This window comes from Haliotis rufescens, unplaced genomic scaffold (assembly GCF_023055435.1).
Source record: "Haliotis rufescens isolate VD_foot unplaced genomic scaffold, xgHalRufe1.0.p SCAF_9, whole genome shotgun sequence".
Lineage (NCBI taxonomy): Eukaryota > Metazoa > Mollusca > Gastropoda > Lepetellida > Haliotidae > Haliotis > Haliotis rufescens.
The window spans coordinates 25,138,101-25,160,792 of record NW_025964383.1 but is presented as its reverse complement, the minus strand read 5'-3'; the positions used below and the strand labels follow the sequence as shown (position 1 = coordinate 25,160,792).

At 40.3% G+C, this 22,692-nt stretch overlaps 1 protein-coding gene across 1 annotated transcript; it reads right to left on the bottom strand.

Moving 5' to 3' along the window:
- Positions 1 to 5,577: 5,577 nt before the first annotated feature.
- Positions 5,578 to 20,374, bottom strand: LOC124128010 (H/ACA ribonucleoprotein complex subunit DKC1-like). The gene is made up of 14 exons (XM_046491431.2): positions 20,299 to 20,374; positions 19,556 to 19,599; positions 18,293 to 18,379; positions 17,734 to 17,825; positions 16,104 to 16,353; positions 14,743 to 14,869; positions 13,873 to 14,003; positions 12,943 to 13,086; positions 11,900 to 12,020; positions 11,234 to 11,352; positions 10,403 to 10,506; positions 9,778 to 9,847; positions 8,987 to 9,124; positions 5,578 to 7,895 (listed from the first exon to the last, which is right to left on the bottom strand). The coding sequence occupies exons 1-14, from the start codon at positions 20,312 to 20,314 to the stop codon at positions 7,830 to 7,832; spliced, it is 1,509 nt and encodes a 502-aa protein (XP_046347387.1). The 5' UTR covers positions 20,315 to 20,374; the 3' UTR covers positions 5,578 to 7,829.
- Positions 20,375 to 22,692: the final 2,318 nt, after the last annotated feature.

Here is a 22,692-nt window from a genome sequence, read left to right as displayed (position 1 = left end):
GTCAAAAGGGGCGGTCGGGTAGCCTAGTGGTTAAAGCGTTCGCCCGTCACGCCGAAGACCCGGTTCGATTCCCGTCATGGGTACAATGTGTGAAGCCCATTTCTGGTGTCCCCCGCGGTGATATTGCTGGAATATTGCTAAAAGCAGAATAAAACCTTACTCACTCACTCACTCACTAGTGGGGTCAACACATAGGTTCTGTTGTTTTCACATTTTGCCCTTGGTTGGACCTTTGCACTTTGAACCATGCCCATAAATTCTCTCAAAATGCATTTCCTCTCATCTCCTCAGAAACCACACCAACTAAAGCTGAAACTTCACATGCTCGTTTCCACAAATGAGGACCCCCAATTTGTTCCAGAGTTTTGAGGGGCGGTGGGGTAGTCGCTCCTCATGCCGAGGACCCAGTTCGCTTCCGAACATGGGTACAAAGTGTGAAGCCCATGTCTCGTGTTCCCCGCCGTGATATTGCTGGAATATTGCTATAAGCGGCGTGAAACCATACTCACTCAATCAAGAGTTTTGAAGCTGATCATCACCATGGCAGCTTATTGAAATACCTATTTATGGCCACTGATCAACCATTACTGTTCTATATGTACAGTAAATGCTCTGAAACTCTCACAAAATGCAGTTTAGATTCTGTAAACATTTTGTCTCAAATTGCCGGACTCAGGAAACTACTTTGACATATATTGTTCTCCTTTCAGATGACATCATATTTAGTTCAAATCATTCAATTTTACTGTGTTTTTGGTGAAACAATTGTAAAAATTGTATGGCAGTTGAAGAATAATTCTACTAAAAAGGATTAAGGACATGATGAAGCTCCAACTTTGTGTATCGTAAATTGAACTGATGCGTATTACAACAATGTTCCACTATAGTATGTTTATTCTTGTATACATATTTAAGGGGTGGTGGGGTAGCCTAGTGGTAAAAGCATTCGCTCGTCACACAGAAGACTAGGGTTCGATTCCCCACATGGGTACAATGTGTGAAGCCCATTTCTGGTGTTACCCATGTGATATTGCTGGAATGTTGTGACGAAAAACCATACTTACTCACTCTTGTATATTTAGAAACACTGTGGAGCTTAAGGTACTTGTATTATGATTGTTAATGTTTTTGTCCTAAGTATTTATGCTGAAAGCAGCTATAGTATTCTCACAATAGTATTGTCATTATGTCAAGGGTAATGCTATTTTTCAGGGCATTATCATTTGCAGAAGCCCAAGGTTTTCCATTAACTGCCTGACGAATGAGGTCAGTTGAAAAGACAGAGGGCTTCTGTAAATGATAATGCCCTGAAAAATAGCATTACCATTATTATAGCTAAAATGGATAGAATTTATTATCAAATAAAAATAAACAACAACATCGGTTTTGAAACATTTACTGCAATCAACACACAACGATTGTCACTGACCCACTTTTACAAATATGAAAACGTCATAGAACAAACCAGATGATGTCACAACTGAACATCAATATGACGGTAGGTCAAACTACTCATTACAAGTATTATTGTAGTGTAACAATAGTACGATAGTCATGATGCTTGTTATTTTATCACCAGCATGCAAGGCAGCAGGTGTGTGTATCTCCTTATTCCCAGACCAACTGGATGGTATTAATGCAGGTCTCAAGGAAAATAGCTGTAAAATTCTCTATTTCTCCAGACAGTACTCAATATAAAATTGTTCGAAAGAACTGGTTCAGAATTAGCTGAATGAAAAATAATTGAGTCAACACTAGGCGACCGCCTCCGTGGTCCAGTGGTAGAGCGTCCGCCCGGAGAGCGGAAGGTCCGGGGTTCGATCCCCGGCCGCGCCATACCAAAAGCATTAAAAGATGGTACTTGTTGTTACCCTGTCTGGCGCTCGGCATTAAAGGGCTAAAACAAGGACTGGTCGGCTTGGAGTCAGTATACTGTGTCTGAGTGGGGTATGGTATCTCAGTGTGCTAGCACTATAAATCGGCATCAGTCCGGACTAGAACAAGCAGCCACACAAACACACACACATGCATGCACGTCGCTATATAAGTGCAATAATCTGGGACGCGACATTAAACCCCATTTCACCTAACACCCCAATACTAGGCAAGTAATAATTCAAGATTTCTGGGGGGGCCAGATCTGGACAGTGAGCCTACTCTCTCGACTAACATTTAGCCCCAGAAATAAAGTGATCTTGTTTAAAATTATTCGTCTGGGTGCTGTTGTACAAAGCGATCTTAGCACTAGGATGATCGTAACTTTCATACCTTAACACATACCTTAATACTCTTAGCTAAGGTTGTTTTGTACACCAGCACCCAACAAAATAAAATCCAAGTGGAGCCCAGAACAATCCCTAATTTCAGGCTTGACCTGAGGCAATCTAGACTTGCCAAATCATTCTGGTGTTGTATTGAATTCATTTTCTATTCAAGACCAGTTTCCGTATGTACTTGTCTTAGATCTGAGACTTGCTGAAGCATAATCCTATCTAAAAAAAATCAGATCTTTTACTATCAATACCTATGAATCCGATCAGAGTGATCAATATGATTTTGATGAGATTTCACTATTATCTTGTAACATGAGAATAAGAAATTGTCAAATAGAACTGTTTGACTAGAGTGTATATTTTTATGTGATTACCAGGTATTTGTTCAACGCACACTGTGTCCGACTGATTATTTATTGGGGAATTTAGAAATGTCAGTTATTATGTCTCCTCAGGTATGTGAGCAATTCAAATGTGTCATTTGACCTTGGCCTTGACCTTGAAAAAAATTAGCCAACGAAACAAAATGCAGGTTGTTTTCATGATGTATGTCATAAACTTTGATATTATGTACCACTGTGCTTTCATTATGTAGAGTTCGAACCCAATCTCAATTAAAATCAGATCTTAGTTCTCGCTACCGCTAAACATCCCATTACATCCCATTACGGGTCACGTCAGAACGACCTTTCATCTGACCAGATCAGGAAAGTTACAATCAGAATGTGTTTTCTAATGACAGTTACGGGGTGTATGAGTAATCATAGTCTATTTTGCTTCAATGAGATAAACATTTGAAACGGAAGACACTTTCCATAGCCCGTGATAAGTACTGTCATACGAATTCGACCTTCTATTCCAAAACTTTCTTGTGTAGTCTAGAATTTAAGTTGACGGTTTGAAATTTGTGACACAAAGCTCGAGAAAGTTGCTTTCTGATTGGATAATGTTGACTTCTTGTCAGTTAATTTAATGGTCGTCAAAAGTTCACGAAATGTCGTTCTGAGATGACTAGTAATAGATGTCCTCAGATCTACGTGTACCAGTAGAGCACAAAGATCAGATTTTAAGGAGATTGAGTGGAAACCCATCTGTGTGTCACTGACCTGTGTGTAGGATGTGGCCATGCAGGCATCATAATATATTTACGACAGTGATATCATCGCTGTCACATTCTATATAATCTGTTTCTTGTTACCTTATAGCTGTCCTTTACTGTTTGTGAACATGAGGCGGCCCAGCGCTGGAATCCCCTGTGCAGAGTTGTGCCCCTTAGGTGTGCCAGAAGCCTACAATTGAGGGTCGAATCCAAGTTCTCCCTTGTTGTTTCTAGGTTTGTCAGCACCGTACCCAAGCTTGCAGGTTTCACTGATGTGGTGAACGTCTGAGACCTGCATTGTTGGGCTTCCTCTTACAGTAAGCTGATTGCAGTGTATGACTGAAACACTGCTCAATCAAACACAACCAACTCACTCTCTCTGAATAGGATGCTGATTGTGTTATTAATGTCGCCATGAAAACGGGTTGTCATAACAACACTATTCTACGTTTATGAAATTGCAGGTTTTAAGAACCGGACCATGTAAAAATCAGAAGGCCATGTTTATTTGTATTGTGTTTTGGTCATACAAGTTGTACATTAAAATATATAAAAATTGTAAACCTTTTCATTGTGTGGCAATCCAAATATATATTTTCTTTCACTATGAGTACATTTTAGCAATATACAGTTTGGCTGTGCTTGTGACAGTCTTGGGATTAGGTCATAAACCTCCAGTGACATCTTCCCATTGTTCTATTCAGGGTTTTCACCTTTCAGCAAGTACTCAAGTTGTAAGCCAGGAGTGACTTTGTGTGAGAGTGAGTTTGGTTTAAGGCCGTTTTAACAGTATTCCAGTTATATAACGGCGTGTCAGCTTATGTGGGAGGAAAGCCCGAAGTGATGCAGGTCTCAGTCGTTTACCACTTCGGTGAAACCCATGAGCACGGGTATGGTGCTGACAAACCTAGAAACATAATCAGTGCGAACTGGGATTCGAACCCACGATTATAGGTTTCTGGTGTGCCCAAGGGACACAACTCTGCACAGCGTATCGCAGCGCCTTGGACGACTGGGCCATCCGTGCTCCCTGGAGTGACTTTGAATATATACATAGGGAGGTCTTCCTTCAAATATGGTGAATTGTTTCATGTAGTAGTGGTTCCAATCTGTCCACACCTCTCATGGATACTATGCATCTGTGTTTTGTGTATTTCATGAAACAATAAATATTCAAGGAAGTCATATTTTGTCATTAATTCTGTCCACATGAGTGAATTCTGATCAGAGTGGATCCCAAGAACCTCATGCTGGGTCTCAGATCTCGCCAAACTTATGGAAGGCTCTTTGTGTGCGACCTATAGTGATCTTCTTTCCACCCAAACTAGATAGTTGTATTGTTGTCAATTATAGTCCATTTGGCTCAAAATGAGGACGAAGAATGGCAAATTACCTCAAAATCAGGATTAATCTATTAAATTGCAAAAAAGGTTCATGGTACCCTGTACCCAACAATCTCTGCTGTTTGTTATTTGTATTCCCATCACTGGAGTTGTTTGTGTCGTGTACAAGTTGATATTTTGAGTGAGTGAGTGAGTGAGTGAGTATGGTTTTACGCCGCTTTTAGCAATATTCCAGCAATATCACGGCGGGGGACACCAGAAATGGGCTTCACACATTGTGCCCATGTCGGGAATCGAACCCGGGTATTGCGCGTGACGAGCGAACGCTTTAACCACTAGGCTACCCGACCGCCCCTAGTTGATATCTTGAACAGAGGGGGCACAACGGTAGAAGGAACAGTGCACGGCCGAATTGCAGGTGCTACATAGTTTACGTCGTTGACTGATGAAATGCGCTACACAGCTGTGAAACAGTTGATTTGTAAAGTGTATGATTACTTTCAATGCGAAGCAGAAAGAGGAAATCCAGTGAGGTGTCTGAACCCACCACCAGCCAATCCAGACAGTGATGTCCGAACCGTCTACCACTTGGCTGAAATACAAGAGCACAGGTACGGTGCTGACAAACCTAAAAACGTAATTGTTTGTTTGTTGTTTACCACCTCATTCAGCAATATTCCAGCTATATGATGGCCAAAAAAACCAATTGGGGCAAAACGGGTTTCAAACCCACAATCATAGGTTCCTGCCATGCCCAAGGGACACAACTCTGCAAAGCAAATTTTGACGCCTTAGATGCCTGGGCCGCCAATGCCCCGCTAATCCTGACAGTGAACTGTCATTTGAAAAAATACAATGACTATTTTATTCATGATGATTTATTTACAAAATATGTTTTACAAAATAAAATGAAGCAATGCTAAGATGACAGAAATGCAGAATAAATGCCCATCATACCACTATCACAACGTTCGTAACCACATTGTGTTTCATCCATGTGTGGAGGCTCATAACCAACCATGACTGATGTACTTCGAACTATTGGATTGGGAATGTTCAATGCATCTAAATTACAAAACACCTTAAGTCATCAATTACCATGCAGCCTTGCAGGTTTATCTTGTAATAAAACATTTCATAGTCTCTTGAAGCTGTTGTTGAACTAATAAATTATTTTGTCTTACAAATATTTTGACGGTTATACACCACCTATGAAATAGAGTAACAATTCTGTCACTTGTGACAATGTAACAGTTCTACCAATAATCTGTTAGTCCTTCAAAATTTCATGTCTTTGGTAAAAACTTTAACACAAACAAATATATCCTATATAGGTAGTTCTTAACCAGATAAAAACAAGACTTGCTCTCAATCTCCGTGGACAGCATACCTCAGTTCTCACAATGACAGAAGAGTACTGTACCCAACAGCAAGGATTGAGACGAGAGTTACAGTGAGACCATCACCATCACCAACAAATGCTGAATTTCATTCATCAATGACACTACAGTATTCCAGGAATGTTCTCCATCTGAATCAAAACAGCAAGTAGTTCTTTTCACATGAAGGAAAATATTAGGCCATTATATTTTATTAGTTGGTTTACAACATTTTTGGCCTAAAATTTGATGAAAGCTGTTGGGCAAAAGATAAAAGAATAATAATTTTCAACTTCCAGATTAGAGCTGTTACAATGAATAAAAGCAAACAAGATTTAACATGGCAAGACACCTAAATATAATTGATTTCATTTTGGGGGATTAGAATATAGATTTTCATATGCATTATTCACCGTTTCTTAGGAACAGCGGTGCCATTTTGGGGGGTCATTCCTCGTAATTGTAAAAAAGTCAAATAAAAATGGGTTTTCATTTTTCTTCTTATTTCAGACCAGCTTTGTCAACCAACTAAAAGAAATATACAAGGCACCAGTTGCCCCACATGCCTGAATTTAGTGGAGCAATCTATCCCACATGATGAACATACTGTTTGACTTCAGCCAAGTAGCACATTCTTAGCTTCCATAATTTGCACCATGCTCTGGTGAGTATAGCAAGGTATTTCCCCTGTAAGTATTCAATAACAACTGTACAACTCTGTATCCTACACACACATGAAGCCAGTGAATTATCCTAATTAGGATCGGTGATAAGACACTACCAGAAGTGTATCTTGTTTTTGAAACGCCAAAAACAAATCTATCCAAATAAATAGGATATTATATGTGTTCATGTCATACTATGTTTACGACACTAGTCTCATTTCTGAAATGTTCCAACATCAAAAGAGATCTATCCAAATAATGCTCTATCTCGGATTAATTTCTTGATCATACATTGATGGCTTCAACAATCACTAGGATCAACACTCAAACCAACTCACCTCCATACTTGATGTCAATCTCTATTTATCACCTGTGTGAGTTCTAAACTAAACAAAAGTTAACTAAAGGTTTGATAAATGCATTATCCTGATAATTGCACTGAGTTTTCGGTGCTTATTGTCAATACTTAATGTTTGGGTAAATCCATCCTTCCAATAAACTAAAACATAGTCTGTATGATACATACACAACATGTCGGTATCCAAGATCTCTAATCAAACAAACCATAAATGCTCAACTTTGTATACATCTGTTAAAAACACTATCTTAATTAAAAAACAAGACCTTGCATACCAAATAATGCCTTGTAATGTATTTTCAGAGTGTTCATATTCTTCAAAACACGGAAGATGTTCAAAATCTGCCACGATATATTGAGGTATATCCGACTTGTACAACAGAACAAAACCAAAAGAAAGACGGAATATAAAGGTTGATGCAACAGAAGGAATGAACTGATAATTTTGTATAAAAGACGCACTGGGGCTAGGGGCTTGTTGTATCTTCCCTGAATAGTTGCAGTTATTTACACAAACAAGCTTCTCCATCACTTCGTCCACACATGAAACCATGTCGTCTTCAAGCTGGAATTGTTGAGGTTGCAGTTTCTTGCCATTCCACACATCCTGTACCACGGCTCTTGTATATCCTATACAATGTAGGATACATCTCGTATATACTGTGTGGTATCTGTCGTATACCCTCCTGATGGGAACAATGTGCTAAATGATTTAATCCGAGTCAGATTCCTGCTTCTTTTGTTTCTTCTTCTTTTTCTTCTTCTTCTCTGATGAAGGCTGGAACAGAAATGACAGAGTGCTACATGTCACAAAACTAGGGCAGCGATACAGTGCAGAAACAATCACCCCCGAAAAGAACGGATTTCCAGGAATTCCTCTCACCTAAACTAAACCAATTTCGACACTGACTTGCCACTACACAGAACTACGACTGTTCCGTAATGTTTACCTAATAGATTCCCAATGTGAAACATACATCATTAACAACCCTGCCATAACGATAGTGAGTATGGTTTTATGCGCTTTTAGCAATATTCCACACTTCACACATTGTACTCATTTTGGGATTCGAACCGATTCGAACCGGGGTCTTCAGCATGACAAGCAAATGCTTTAACCACTAGGCTCCCATAACATACATGAATCCCATCACAAAAATACTGCATATAAAGGGGATCTATAAGCAACACACGATGGAACAGCCAGTAGCTCTGTGTAGCGACAAGTCTGCGTCTGCACATAAACGTTTATATACTGGGAGCAGCAGTCACGGCTGTGTGAAAACCACCCTGACACATCGTTGAGATGCACCAAATCTTTGGTAAATTCCAACAGCACCAAATACAACCAATAAATGTTTCCAACAAACGTTTTCAACAAATGTATTCCAATAAGCCATCTACCAATCTGTCTTGTGTGAATATTCACTCCAACGTTGAATCACTCAGTCGATGTCTGATTATTCAGATCACCTTGGAGATGTGGTCACACAAGTAGTTTACAGCATAGATTCTCAAGAACTCAAGGACCCACATTTATTTTGAGAACTGCAATGAATTTAGCTTTGATCCCACCTGAATTGCTGCTCAGTTTGTTGTTTAACGCCGCACTCAGCATTATTCCAGCTATATGACGGTGGTCTGTAAATAATCAAGTCTGGACCAGACAATCCAGTGATTGACAACATGAGCCTCAATCCATGCAATTGGGATCGATGAAGTGCATCAACCTAGTCAGTGAGCCTGACCACCCGATCTTGTTAGTCGCCTCTTATGACAAGTATAGTTGCCTTTTACGGCAAGTATGGGTTGCTGAAGACCTATTCTACCCCGGATCTTCACAGGTCTGCTGCTTGGTGCAAGACTTACCTCCTCAACTTCCTCTTGCTTCTTGTCTTTCTTCTTCTTCTTCTTTTTCTTCTTCTCACCACTTTCTGGTGACTGAGATTTTGCTGGCGTGGCCACTTCCTCATCGGAGCTGCTGCTGCTGGTGACATCGTGCTTCCTCTGCACATGAATCACAAAGTTAGCGAGATGCGTGTGTACTGCCACTTTGAACATTAGTTCAAGTCAGCTGAGGTGAAAAGGTGTTTATGTTGTGTTCAAGATTATTGCACTTATATAGCAACGTGCATGCACCTGTGTGTGGCTGCTTGTACTAGCCTGGACTAATGCTGATTTTATAGTGCTAGCCCACTGAAATACCATGCGGCAGTTAATCATAAATACCCCACTCAGACACAGCATACTGACTCCAAACTGACAGACCTTGTTTTAGCCCCTTAACGCCGAGCGCCAAACAGGGTAACAACAAGTACCATCTTTTAACGTCTTTTGGTATAAACACGGGCGGGGATTGAACCCCTCCACACAGCATACTGACTCTGAACAGACCAGATGTTGTTTTAGCCCCTTAGTGCCGAGCGCAAGGCAGAGTAACCATAATTATCATCATTTAACATCTTTTGGTATGACGTGGCCAGGGTTTGAACCCCACGACCATCTCTCAGGATACACGCTCTACCACTAGACCTCGACAGCAGTCATTTTAAGCAAGACACATCACACCAAATCTCCAACTCAAAGAGCCGACACTTAAATCGGTAGGCTACCAAACCTCCAATGATGAACGTTAGATGAAATATAGAGATGGAACGCACCTTTGGGGCTTTTGCTGGTGTTGAGTCGGGGGCATCTCCTGAGCCGTTTGAGGTTTCTTCCTTCTTAACACTGAAATCAGATCAAGTCCATATTTATTACCATCATTATTAAAAAGTACAATGGCAAATAAATCTGGAATAACAAGGAAACATTGGGTTTCATTTATTTGACAAACCAAGATATATCAGAACATAATTCAGTATAATTATAACTTACACTTCCTAGCTCTACAATAATGGCTGCGAAATTGCATCGTCCTGAGGCAGGGGAGTTAGCTGACTGTAAGAGTCCATTTTCCACCCTTGTCGAACAAGGCTGGTATTATGGAGCTTTAGTTTGGCTGGACTAACGAGTGTATACATAGTCCAATCAAACACCCGCAACAAAATCCACATCCGGTTCTTAAACTACATGGCAACCGTCGTGCCAAATTTCGTTCGTTTACAGGATTTGCAGAGCATGTGTACTGTCAACTGATGTGAGGACAAATTGTAACCATGTGGGATACTGAATCATGTACTACTCAAGATGAGCAAACACTTTAACCACTAGACTACCTCACCACCCTGCAGTACAGCCAACAAGTTCAACAAGTTCACCAAGTACAAGACATGTTCCACTCACTTGAAATCTACATATGACTTGGACCAATCCTTGGGCGTCTTCTCATTTGGTTTACCGAACTTATCTAGTTTGCCATCTAAAATCATTTTCTTCTTTTGGGAGGCCTGAAAAAGAGGACAGATTTTAACTATGATCAACCAGCATCAATTACAGGCACCATTGTTTGTTTGTTGTTTAACGCCACACTCAGCAATATTCCAGCTATATGACGGCGGTCTGTAAAATAATCGAGTCTGGACCAGACAATCCAGTGATTGACATCACGAGCATCAATCCACGCAATTGGGATACAAAGACATGCATCAACCAAGTCAGCGAGCCTGACCAGCCAATCCCATTAGTCGCCTCCTTCAACAAGCATAGTCGCCTTTTACGGCAAAGGGTTGCTGATGACCTATTCTACCCTGGATCTTCACGGGTCTCACGAACATGTCCTGCTAGCCACAATTGGTATTTAACATAAAGTACATACAATCCACTGACCATTTAATTACCGGTACTTGTAGAATCCGAAGCAGACTCGTCATAGATGTCTAAGATTGCTGAAGCAATGTTACGCAATTTACCATTCACCCATGCCGCAACATTCCAGCAAAATGACGATCGGGACATCAGAACTGCGCTTCACATAGTGTTCCCATGTAGGGAATCGAAACCAGTCCTTCGGTGTGATTGATGAGGAAACGTTTAACCACTAGGCTACCCCACCGTCCCCCACTTATAAGCAGTCAAACTATACGAGTGTAAACAGTGAGAAAATCCCTGTCCACACCCCATCCCAGGAGTCACTTATGTTTTTTGCCGAGACCCTCCTGACTCTGCACTACCCACCTTTGGCCCCAAGCCCCACTTGCGAGGGTACGTGTCCCTCTCCATGATAACCCGCTTGATCTTGGCCACAACGTTGTGGTCACATGTGGATATCACTGCAGTCGTCATTTGAGCAATGGCTGGAAAGATCAATGACATACATTTAATTCTTTCTTGCTATCAGTTCGATTTTAATGGAACTGTCAAAGCCCCATAAGCTGTGAGCTTGGAGGTGGTGGGAAACTGACCATCTAATTATTCAATCATGTCTGACAAAATCAAAAGTATTTCTTCATTACCAAGGAAAACTTTACTTTTAATTTCTGATTTTGATAAACCTGAAAAAAAATATGCAGAGATGCCAACCCTAATTAATTTGGGGAGGACAAGCGTAATAGCATAATTTTCAGCTCAAGATAGTAATGGCTGGTATCTCTGTAAGATGATTAGCAAATACACGTCCGCAGTTGATTATTGACAATCTGGCTCAACACAGAAGAACATTTTCATGACACACCCAGGCACTCCAAAAAGAAAGAAAAAACAATTTTATACTCTACGTAACTTGACACCAGAAATGGAAACTTTTGACCCATGTGGGGAATTAAACCCAGAAATGAGAGTACACTTTAATCACAAGGCTACTCCACCACCCTGTTCAAGACGAAGAACAGGCTACACACACACCTAAAGCTACGGCCTCTCCTTTAGTTGTGATGATGACGATCTCGTCATTGACTTCAATACCATCGTCGTATCTTAGTACACCTGGCAACATGATTTTTGCACCGTAGCACACAGCATTTACCTGGAAGGGAGAAAACACGGATCTTAACATCTAAAGCCATCAGAATATAAAGAACATTCAACATGTACAAGGCAAAAATGGATATTCATTGGTGATTTTGACATAAACACCTGCATAGGTCAATGACTTGTATCCAAGAAATGTAGTATGTCAATAGCACATTCAATAAGTCAAATAAACAAAAATGGCAGTCGAACTACATCAAATCAATGCAATATCGTTCATTTTTTGTTTGTTTTGTTTGTTGTTTTAACGCCACACTCAGCATTATTCCAGCTATATGACGGTGGTCTGTAAATAATTGAGTCTGACCAGACAATTCAGTGATAGACATCATGAGCATTGATCCACGCAATTGGAACAATATTTGATGGTTGCGCATTACTTGTAGGACTTGTTTTAATCATGAAATTATGAAATGCCTTGCTTAGCATTACTATTGGTCAAAAGTCCCAAATACTAAAACCATCTGTCAAATTTGACATGTAATTCAACAGCACTATTTGTCACATGACAGGATTGATACAAATTGCAATGACTCAGAAATGGATCAGTGTGCAATTCACTGTGTGTGTGTGTGTGTGTGTGTGTGTGTGTGTTCGTGTGCATGCGCGACCAATCCCCTTAAAGTCGAGAGCCAGGCAGGGTAACAACAAGTACCATCTTTTAATATATTTTGGTACGAACAGTCCGGGGATTGAACCCGGGACCCTCGGGCGGACGCTCTACCACTCGACCATGGAGGCGGTCTGATCCCAACAGGACAAGTGAAAAGGGGAACACTGTTCCACACACGGCCGTGTATTACAATATTACACCAACCAAGCAATACCTTGAAAAACAAAGAAACTTCACAATCGAAGGTGCTCCTTTGTTTCTAAATACTCCTACAAGTACATGACATTATTGAAAGAGTACATACAGCAGTGTCTTTCATGATGATTCTCTTGTGCGAGATGAGAAGAGACTCCAAGGGGCGGATAACTCTGCGCAGATACTCTTCATCCTTGTGATGGTCGTATGCCCACTGGGCATCCATCACGTCGTGCATCGTCACCATCCCCTCCTGCAAACAAGCAAAATACACCTCAGCATCAGTTAACAGGCGGTGTCAGTTTCTTGAACAGTTCAGGATTATTCCTTCTGGTTCCATATACTAGCTGGTGTAGATGCTGTATTCAGTTCCCTCAAGTGTTCCGGGAGCTTGGGAAGGTCTTCTTATTCATCTATTTCAACGATATCTAGCTAATATTTCTAAGAGTTCCATCGCTATATTATAATACTCATTCCTGCAATATCTCACTCAAACCAAACAGGCCTGGATCTTCTCTGCAAACAAGCGACTGGCAGTCTAGAATGGTTTCACAAAGCAATCTTAGCACTATGGCCAAATAAATCTCAATATTTACCCTCAAGACAGTATTTACCTCAAATGTGCATCCTGTATGCACAAATGTAGAGAATGGACGCAAATATAATACTGCTTAAAAAGATATGCACAATAGTATTCACTGGTACCTACAGTGCATCAAGAGCAGTTATCACTGTGTTAAGCATGACCTCTGTCCACATGATCATTTATTTATTCCAGGCTGTAAACTAATTATCTCAACATACAGTACACCATTTCATTACTCCACAGGACCCTCAAAATTAATTACTGTGGGTCCAGGGGACCCCCATTTTTGTAAGTCAAGGTAAAATAGTGACAGTGTAGTGTGTAAAACATTCTCATAGTTATAACACTGACCGATGAAATAAATGAATTGAAATGCAAAATAATATTCTGAAGTTTCTCCCAGAAATCCTGAAGGAATTCCAGTAACAACAATACACATCTCCCACAACCTACCTTCTCGGACTGAATCCCTGACCGAACCCTACGCAGTTCTTGCATCTGACCTCCGACCCCTAGGAAGAGGCCAAGATGGACGCACATGGTTCGGATGTAGGTGCCCGCCTCACAGCTCACCCAGAATATACCTGAGCAAACACAGAGAACCACCCTTCTGTTATATAGTCACTCAGGACATAGACAAAAAAAACTAAGTTTGTTTGTTTGTTTGATGCCGCAGCAATATTCCAGCTATATGACAGCAGTCTGTAAATATACTACTGAAAGAAGTAAAGGAAAACCTGTTTCTTTCATATTACTGTTAATTTGTCATGCCATGATAGGTGAACTATAGTAATATGAAATAATCGGGTGTTCCTTAACTTCTTTTGAGTAGTATATTTGTGTCTGGACCAGACAATCCGATGATTTACATCAGGAGCAACGATCTAGGGAATTGGGATACGAAGACATGCATCAACCAAGTCAGCGAGCCTGACCACCCAATCCCGTTAGTTGCCTCTTACAACAAGCAGTGGTTGCTGAAGGCGTCTTCTAAATTGGATCTGCATGGATAATAAACTAAAATGTCCGCTACACTGCCTAACACCACTCAGTAATATTCCAGCTATACGACAGCAGCCTGCAAAATCAAGTCTGGTCCAGACAATCCAGTGATTGCTATTCATGAGTGTGTGAGTATGGTTTAACGCCGCTTTTAGCAATATTCCAGCAATATCACGGCGGGGGACACCAGAAATGGGCTTCACACATTGTACCCATGTCGAGAATCGAACCCGGATCTTCAGCATGATGAGCGAACGCTTTAACCACTAGGCTACCCGACCGCCCCTCGTGTTTAAAGGAAGGTAGCGGGTGTGGACTTACCCATAGCTTTCTCTGCATCATACTCGGACATCTTGCATTCATACACTGTGCGGATACGCAGCTGACGCTTGACAGCAGAGATGAGCGGTGGACGTTGGAAGAGAGCTCCTGTCATGCCTTCAATTGTCTGGTAAAGTAATACAAAGGAAATGTACTTTCAACAGAACAGATACACAAACATTTCATAATATCGATCAATTGATAAATATCTAATCACCAAGCATGAAGATCTTATACTTTTGCTTCATCTTGTTCCTCGTTACTACTGTTTAAGCCATTGTGATGAAGTCACGCTATTGTTGTTTCAGTTGATTCGGAACCAGGAATTTACTCTCCATTCTGAACTTGCACTTCAAACAAGTAAAACTGACAACTATACGTCATTATGTATAATTACAGAAATCCTGTTTAAACCATAATATTCTTGAAGTCTGCATCTTCAGAGAAATCACTCGAATCTATTGCCTCCAAAAGTGGAACCAACAGATTCGAGTGATTTATCCATTGCATCATGCTTATACGGCTATTTTATCACTGTCACAATGTTGTGCAGCCATAATGTGGTGACACTGCCTAACAGGATCTTAACACATGATTGGGCTTTAAGACGCCTTATGGCCAAACTTGCACAAAAAGTATTCCAAAATGTTGTTTGTGTGTCTGTGTAACGCCAAACTTGGCAATATTCCAGCTATATGATGTCAGTCTGTAAATAATCGAGTCTGGACAAGATAATCCAGTGATTGACAACATGAGCATCAATCTACGCAATTGGGATACGATGACTGCATCCAACGAGTCAGTTATATGACCACCCGGTCCTGTTAGCTGCGTCTTACGACAAGCATAGATGCCTTTTTAAGCAAGCATGGGTTGCTGAAGGCCTATTCTACCTCGGGTCTTCAGGGGTCCATTCCAAACTGTAATACAGCTAATGCCTATCATTTCACACCTTGCTAATTATGCCAATACTTCTTGACCAAGATCATAATTGTGATATTTCTGAGTGAGTGAGTGAGTGAGTGAGTGAGTGAGTGAGTGAGTGAGTTGGGTTTAACGCCGCTTTTAACAGTATTCCAGTTATATCGCGGTGTGTCAGCTTAATGTGGGAGGAAAGCCCGAAGTGATGCAGGTCTCAGACGTTTACCACTTTGGTGAAACCCACGAGCACGGGTATGGTGCTGACAAACCTAGAAACATAATTGGGGCGAACCGGGATTCGAACCCACAATCATAGGTTTCTGGCGTGCCAAAGGGACGCAACTCTGCACAGCGAATCGCGGCGCCTTAGACGACTGGGCCACCCGTGCCCCCTGATATTTCTGAGAACTGTCTTATCCAAGATTTGCAGACGCCCTTACCTGTTTGACTCTCTTCTGGTCCTCCACGACACTGTGTAGTTTGAATATACAGACATACTCCTTCCCTGCACCCTGCTGAGACTTCACTAGCCTGGTGGCGCGCTCCACGCACACGATCAGACATCCTGTCACCTTGGGGTCCAGCGTCCCGGAGTGCCCGGTCTTTTCCACACGCAGTATACGTTTGATCCACGCCACGACTTCATGAGAAGACGGGTTGGCGGGCTTGTCGAGGTTTATCACACCACTCCTGCAGAGGGCATGAGGTTGCACATGTAAAACTGGACAAACATTTGGGAGTGTAACAATATATCAAACTATCAGTGTTTTGCAATTGTTAACCCTACAATTGTACCAGGAATCTCTAGTACCGTCGACAGTATGCATAACAATCGATATTTTCGCAATTGGTTAGAAGTTGCTATTAGTAGAAGTACAACAAGTTATGCATCAGGAAACAAGTTTTTGCAGTCGAATTAAAACCAACCACATTGATTAGCAAGGACTAACTTCAGATTAGAGTTACTTCCCTTTGGTTAGAGTAGCCATAGGGAGGAAAATGACTGACTTTTGACATTTCAGAAATACTTTCATTTATATTACATTCATAAACATAATTATCAAGTAGTAAACTTGGTTTAACAACTATCACACATAACTTTCATGGTCGTGAAACCATAATACAGTACATAAACTTTGTTTCTCACAATTTATTTTCTAATACAGAATAGTTGACTTCATTCAGTGTCATGTCGATGGGTCTTAGTCAGATGTTGTCTACCTTTATGAGCGATTCTATGGATTCTATTCTCAGTCTAATCACTGGGTTGTATATGCAGTACCGAGATACGTATCAAGCTATTTATTGTATTGGGTGACACCTGTATCGTGACATGCCTGGTCCTAGTGTCCTTGGGGTCTGCTCACAGTATTGGAATCTAGGGATTCCTTCATTGTCTACCTCATAACACCAAGGCCAGGACAAGAATGCCTTGACTTCCATGCTGACTGGAGCAAATACTAAAACATTGCCCACTCCACCGGGCTAGAAACATTGATAAACAAACTGTCAGCAACATTGTAATCTTTATCATTATCAATAAGATATGATTTCCAAGCTCCTTCCCAGCGAGCTACACCTTCATTACACTCTCGGTAACATCGCTGCCACCAGTGTGGGCGCGGCCATTACAAGAATCTTGAAATATGCCCTCTAACCCCAAATGTAGTCAAGTTAATACCTTTGTTTAAGTTTTTGGGAATGCCATGATTGTTCATTTTGAAAAGGTTTTGACAGACCATGTTTTCCAGTTGAATTTACTTTGTTTGTATAATCAGATTGGTTCGAGATTGCAGACTAACAGAAAATCAACCAAATTCTCCCCTACATTCTTACTTTATTAATTTCATGATAGGTTTAATGAAATAGAATTCAAATTGACAAACAAAGAAAGCAGGGTTAAGTGTATTCTGCATCACGACAGTCGTCACTTGTTTGTGAACATAACATTCAATCGGCTCCAAGCATGGTTGTGGTCACCTATCACAGTGGGGAGTTTTGACTGGTGGCAGCGACAGTATAGAGAGCTCCACGAACGGGCTATCGCTGTGAGCAGCTTGATATGATTACCTGACATAGTCTTCAATTGGTCTCTTCAAGGGAGAGCATCCTGAAGCGATGGGTGTGTAGTGGTTTGTTCGCACATTCAACTTGTCAAAGTTCTGGAAATATAGTGGTTATGCTATGTATGGAATGTATTAAGCTTTGTTTGAGAAATACAGTGAAACATCTCATACAAAACCTTGACAAGTATGTTTGTTTGTTAGTTGTATAACGCTGCACTCAGCAATAATCCAGCTATATGACGGCAGTCTGTACATAATGGAGTCTGGACTAGACAATCAAATGATTGGCATCATGAGCATCAATCCACACAATTGGGATACGATGACATGCATCAACCAAGTCAGCAAGCCTGACCTCCCGATCCCATTGGTCGCCTCTTATGACAAGCATTGTCACCATTTACAGCAAGCATGGGTTGCTGAAGACCTATAGTACCCTGGATCTTCACAGGTCACATGTCATAATGGAAGATGTCCCATTGATATCCTCTACAATTAAATAATAATCAAATTGCAACTATGGTAACACATTTAAATGACCCTTTTATGAGCCATTAACTCACCTTGAGCAGCAGTGGCCATTGAGATGTGTCTAGTTTGGCTGCCTTCTCTGATGGTTGAATCAGAAAGGTTTCAGATTGTTGGATGGACTGCAAATATGATAAACAATAATCACCAATCACAACAAAATAATGTTGTTAAGTATTTTTCAATATCCCACATCATCAAAAGGCTCCAGTTCACCACTAGACTGATCTGTACAGCAAGCTTCATTGAGAAATATTCAACAGTTTGGGAGTTCTGCTCTGGACATGCTGGAAACAAGCACTACCCTTTTTTTCAGTATTAGTCCAAGTTGTGGTCATGAAAATAAATAAATAATAAAAGAATAACAAATATCCCAAATCATCAAAAGGCACCAGTTCACCACTGAACTGATCTGTATAGCAAGTTTCATTGAGAAATATTGAACTGTTCAGGACTTCTGCTCCAGAAACAGATAACGGATGGACATGTTGATTGCCATAAATGTGAGCAATGAAAATGACAACACCTCCTTTTGATTACAATTACAATGTACTTATTATCAACGCAGAACGATTAACTTGTTTAAAATGCACGTGCTCAAGTTGTCTTAAGCCAGTCAGCAATATTCCAGCCATATTGTGACTGCATGTGTAAGTCGTGGCAGACAACCCCTGGATGACATCATGAGGAAATTACTGAGCTAAAATGTAAGACAGATCTTTACAGTCCATCATTACCAAGCTACACTTTGTGAGACATGCATTTGCTGTGAATCTTACCGATACATATACCTAATCTGACCAGGCCAGACTTATTGGAACAGAATCTTAATCTACAATGAAATAAGTGCAAAGAAATGGAATACTTAAAACAGTTAAGGACTACCATGGCATGACTGATTAACTGTAGCGATCATGGTTAAAGGAAAGAACTGGATTGTCCTTAATTTTACTGAGTAGTACATAAAGCTGGGGATCACAACTTGATACAAGATTTATAGTGCCATGCAAGTAACTTGATTGCATGGCCTGTAGTTCCATCATTTCTGCAGATAGGTAGAGGGAGTGAGGGAGTGAACGTGGTTTTACGCCGCTTTCAGCAATATTCCAGCAATATCATGGCAGGGGACACCAGAAAGGGGCTTCACACATTGTACCCATGTCGGGGATGGAACCTGGGTCTTCGGTGTAATGAGCGAACACTTAACCACTAGGCTTCCCGACCCCACCCCACTGCATATATGGTAGAAGATACAGTATGTAATACTAATATATTCATATCGTTGGCGTTGTACTTACCCCCAAGTCCTCTCCACTCTTCTTCCTGTGCTTTTTCTTTGATTCTGAAAATACAAACATATTTACCTTGTACAAGTTCCCAAATCATGAAACAGTGATTGCTTTCCACAGCAGTCAACTATGGCCTTCAGACAGTGAGTCTGGTCCAAACTGAATTCCCGACTCGACTGGATGGGCAACAATATTACTCGGTGTACTATGACAACTTACGTGATTTTAATCAGTAACTTCCTTTGTGTGTGTTTTTTAAAAAGGCGTACACGTTGTTCACATGCACTATGATTTTTAAACATATGAAACTGGGCCATGACGTATCATGCATGCTAACAGTACAATTTCACGAGAAGATAATCCTCAGATCTCGCACTCCACTTAGTCCTAAGATTTGCCAGTTCGTGTTATTATCGCAATACGAGGATAACTCTGTGTTATTTGATATTTAATGCAAAGAAGAACCCTTCGTGACGCTAACTCGGTTGCTTTTGACACAATTAAACGAGCAGAGAACACCATGAATGAGCCACTACCAGCCGATATCCACATGTTACAGTTTGTTTTTGTTGCGAGCACGTGGACGTACATTCAAATCGTATTGCAACCCCACGACCTAGTAACATTGCCTAAAAACAAAACCATGCTATAAATACCGCTGCCCTAAAGTTCCATAATAGCAATAACGTCTAAATTCAAAGGAATTAAATTCGTGGACTGCTAAATTCATCAATGTGCAGCAAATGCCTCACCTCCTGCGTCCGCCATTTTTCAACACGTGGGTTTCACTTGAACTAAGCGGGAGGACCTCCACCGGGACAGTCCGCGGTAAAAGGGGAGATAACTTTGTACGTGAATGGTAAATTGTCTACTTTTGTATTGTACAGTGATCGCTGCACGAATACATGTACATGGTATATATAATCCGACAATGGTTTATTACATTTGTTTGGACATAATAGAATTTCTTTTAAAAATTTACATTTACTATTATCAATATGTATATTTTGGGAGACATAGCAAAACTTTAAATATGCAACATATTACACGTCTTTAAATGGCATTTAGAAGTGATACACATAAGGAAGAAAATTTATGGAGAATTTATGTCAACTTCTTTATTATAAGGAAACTCAACGTTTCGGAGTATATGCTTACTCCTTCGTCAGGATGTATATACCAGATCCTCTGCAACTGTGGCCAGCATAGACTAAAATCTAGTCTCTGAAATGAACATATCGTACATAAAAAAACAGTTGTTCAGTTATCTTAATAAAAGTATAATAAAAAGGAGCCCAGTGACTCTCTTCATTTTCAGATACTGCAGTGATCTAGACTTGCCAAACATTATAGACTTGCATGGGCTGTATTTGATATATATTTGTATCAGGGTCTGTAAGACAGACTATGGCCAGCAGTACATTGGAGAAACCCTCAGACCTCTTAACACCAGACTCAGAGAACATCACACCTCTGTCAACAAACTCGACCTGAAATCCGCCATTTCCGAACCCGCCCTGAAGAACCAAGACCATTACATCATGTGGGAAGCCACCTAGGTCCTGTCTACCAACAACAACAACTGGGGACAAAGAAAACTACAAGAAGCCATTGACACCAGGAGACATCAGCCAGCCATGAACCAATAATACCATGTATGTCATCTCTGACCACTGCAAACAACTTCATGGAAAAAAATAAATATAATAAATTGAGCTACATTGTTATATTTTTGACCGACCCAATCAGTATTAAACATGTTATAACAAAGTATGACGTTATATGTTCTGTATATGTATATGTGTGCGTATTTATCATCCAAAACTGTCTCCCACAGGAGATATCGCTTGGATTAGATCTACACTGTAGATATCGCTGCAATGAAATTACATCACAATGCTTTGCTGACCACTGTGACGTCACTGGTTACCATGACGTCACAATCAAATGACATCACTAATGGCTCTGCTACTGAAGCTGTTTGCAGTACTTTTTACACTGAAGACACTGCTAATTACTGTCTACAAATTGAAAAAGTTGAAAGAATGATGTTGGATGATAAATAAAATCTCACCCTCGTGTCTTTTGATATCAAATATATCAACACTTGTTGATAAAAGTGGCAAAAATCCTCGGCAAGCCTCGGAATTTTTCCACTTTTATCAACTCGAGTTGATATATTTGATATCAAAAGACACTCGGGTGAGATTCTCTATATATTTGAACGCGCGAGAAAATGTGCACAGCAACTTACAGTGTGCATACTAAATGTTCAAACATTCCATATTAAGAATGCATTAAACTCTGCGTAACGCTATTTATTTCCATTTTCTCAAACTGGCGTCCACGGGAGATATCACTACAGTGAATTGGTAATATTTTATTTATCGCATAACGTCATTTTAGAACAATGGATGTCAGAGACGTAAATTCACTCAAAAGTGTATGAAGAATGAAGGCATCACGCTGATGTATGGAGCTTGGAAGTAGTTCCTGCCAGACGACCTGATTTGCATATTTATCGAATCATGGTACCAGGTTTATTGGATTGGTTTATCACCAGGAAACAAGCTTTTATATGATAAATAGAACCTCACCTGGTGTCTATTGATATCAAATATATAAACAAAAGCTTAAAACTCCTCTGCAAACCTCTGTGTTTTAAACTGTTATCGACTCGCATCGATATAGTTGATACCAATAGACACCAGGATGGGATTCTATATTTATCAGAGGCTGAATATTGTTTCCGTCACTGATTTAATTAATATATTTTATAGCCATAATATTTTTCTCTGAAAGGAGCCAAACTCTTTTCTGTGCACACACAATAAAGTTGTATAATGACAGTCAGAGAACGATTCAGCTGGTATAACCTTGGGTAATATTTCTGAAACAAGTTATTATTAAAAAACAAAAATCCCAATTTTTTATATCAAGGAATCTTGTCTTATCTAACTTCAAATCAATAAATGACAAAACTGAGTCTGTTAACGAGTATAACCAGTTCCCTAGGATTCGAATAATTAGGTGAATGGTATTATACAAGTGAATGCATTCCGAATAATATAGTAGACCTTTAAAATATACATTTTCCGGATTTTATCATTTAAATCCAAAATGCGCCTGCGCAAGAACACCGGAAG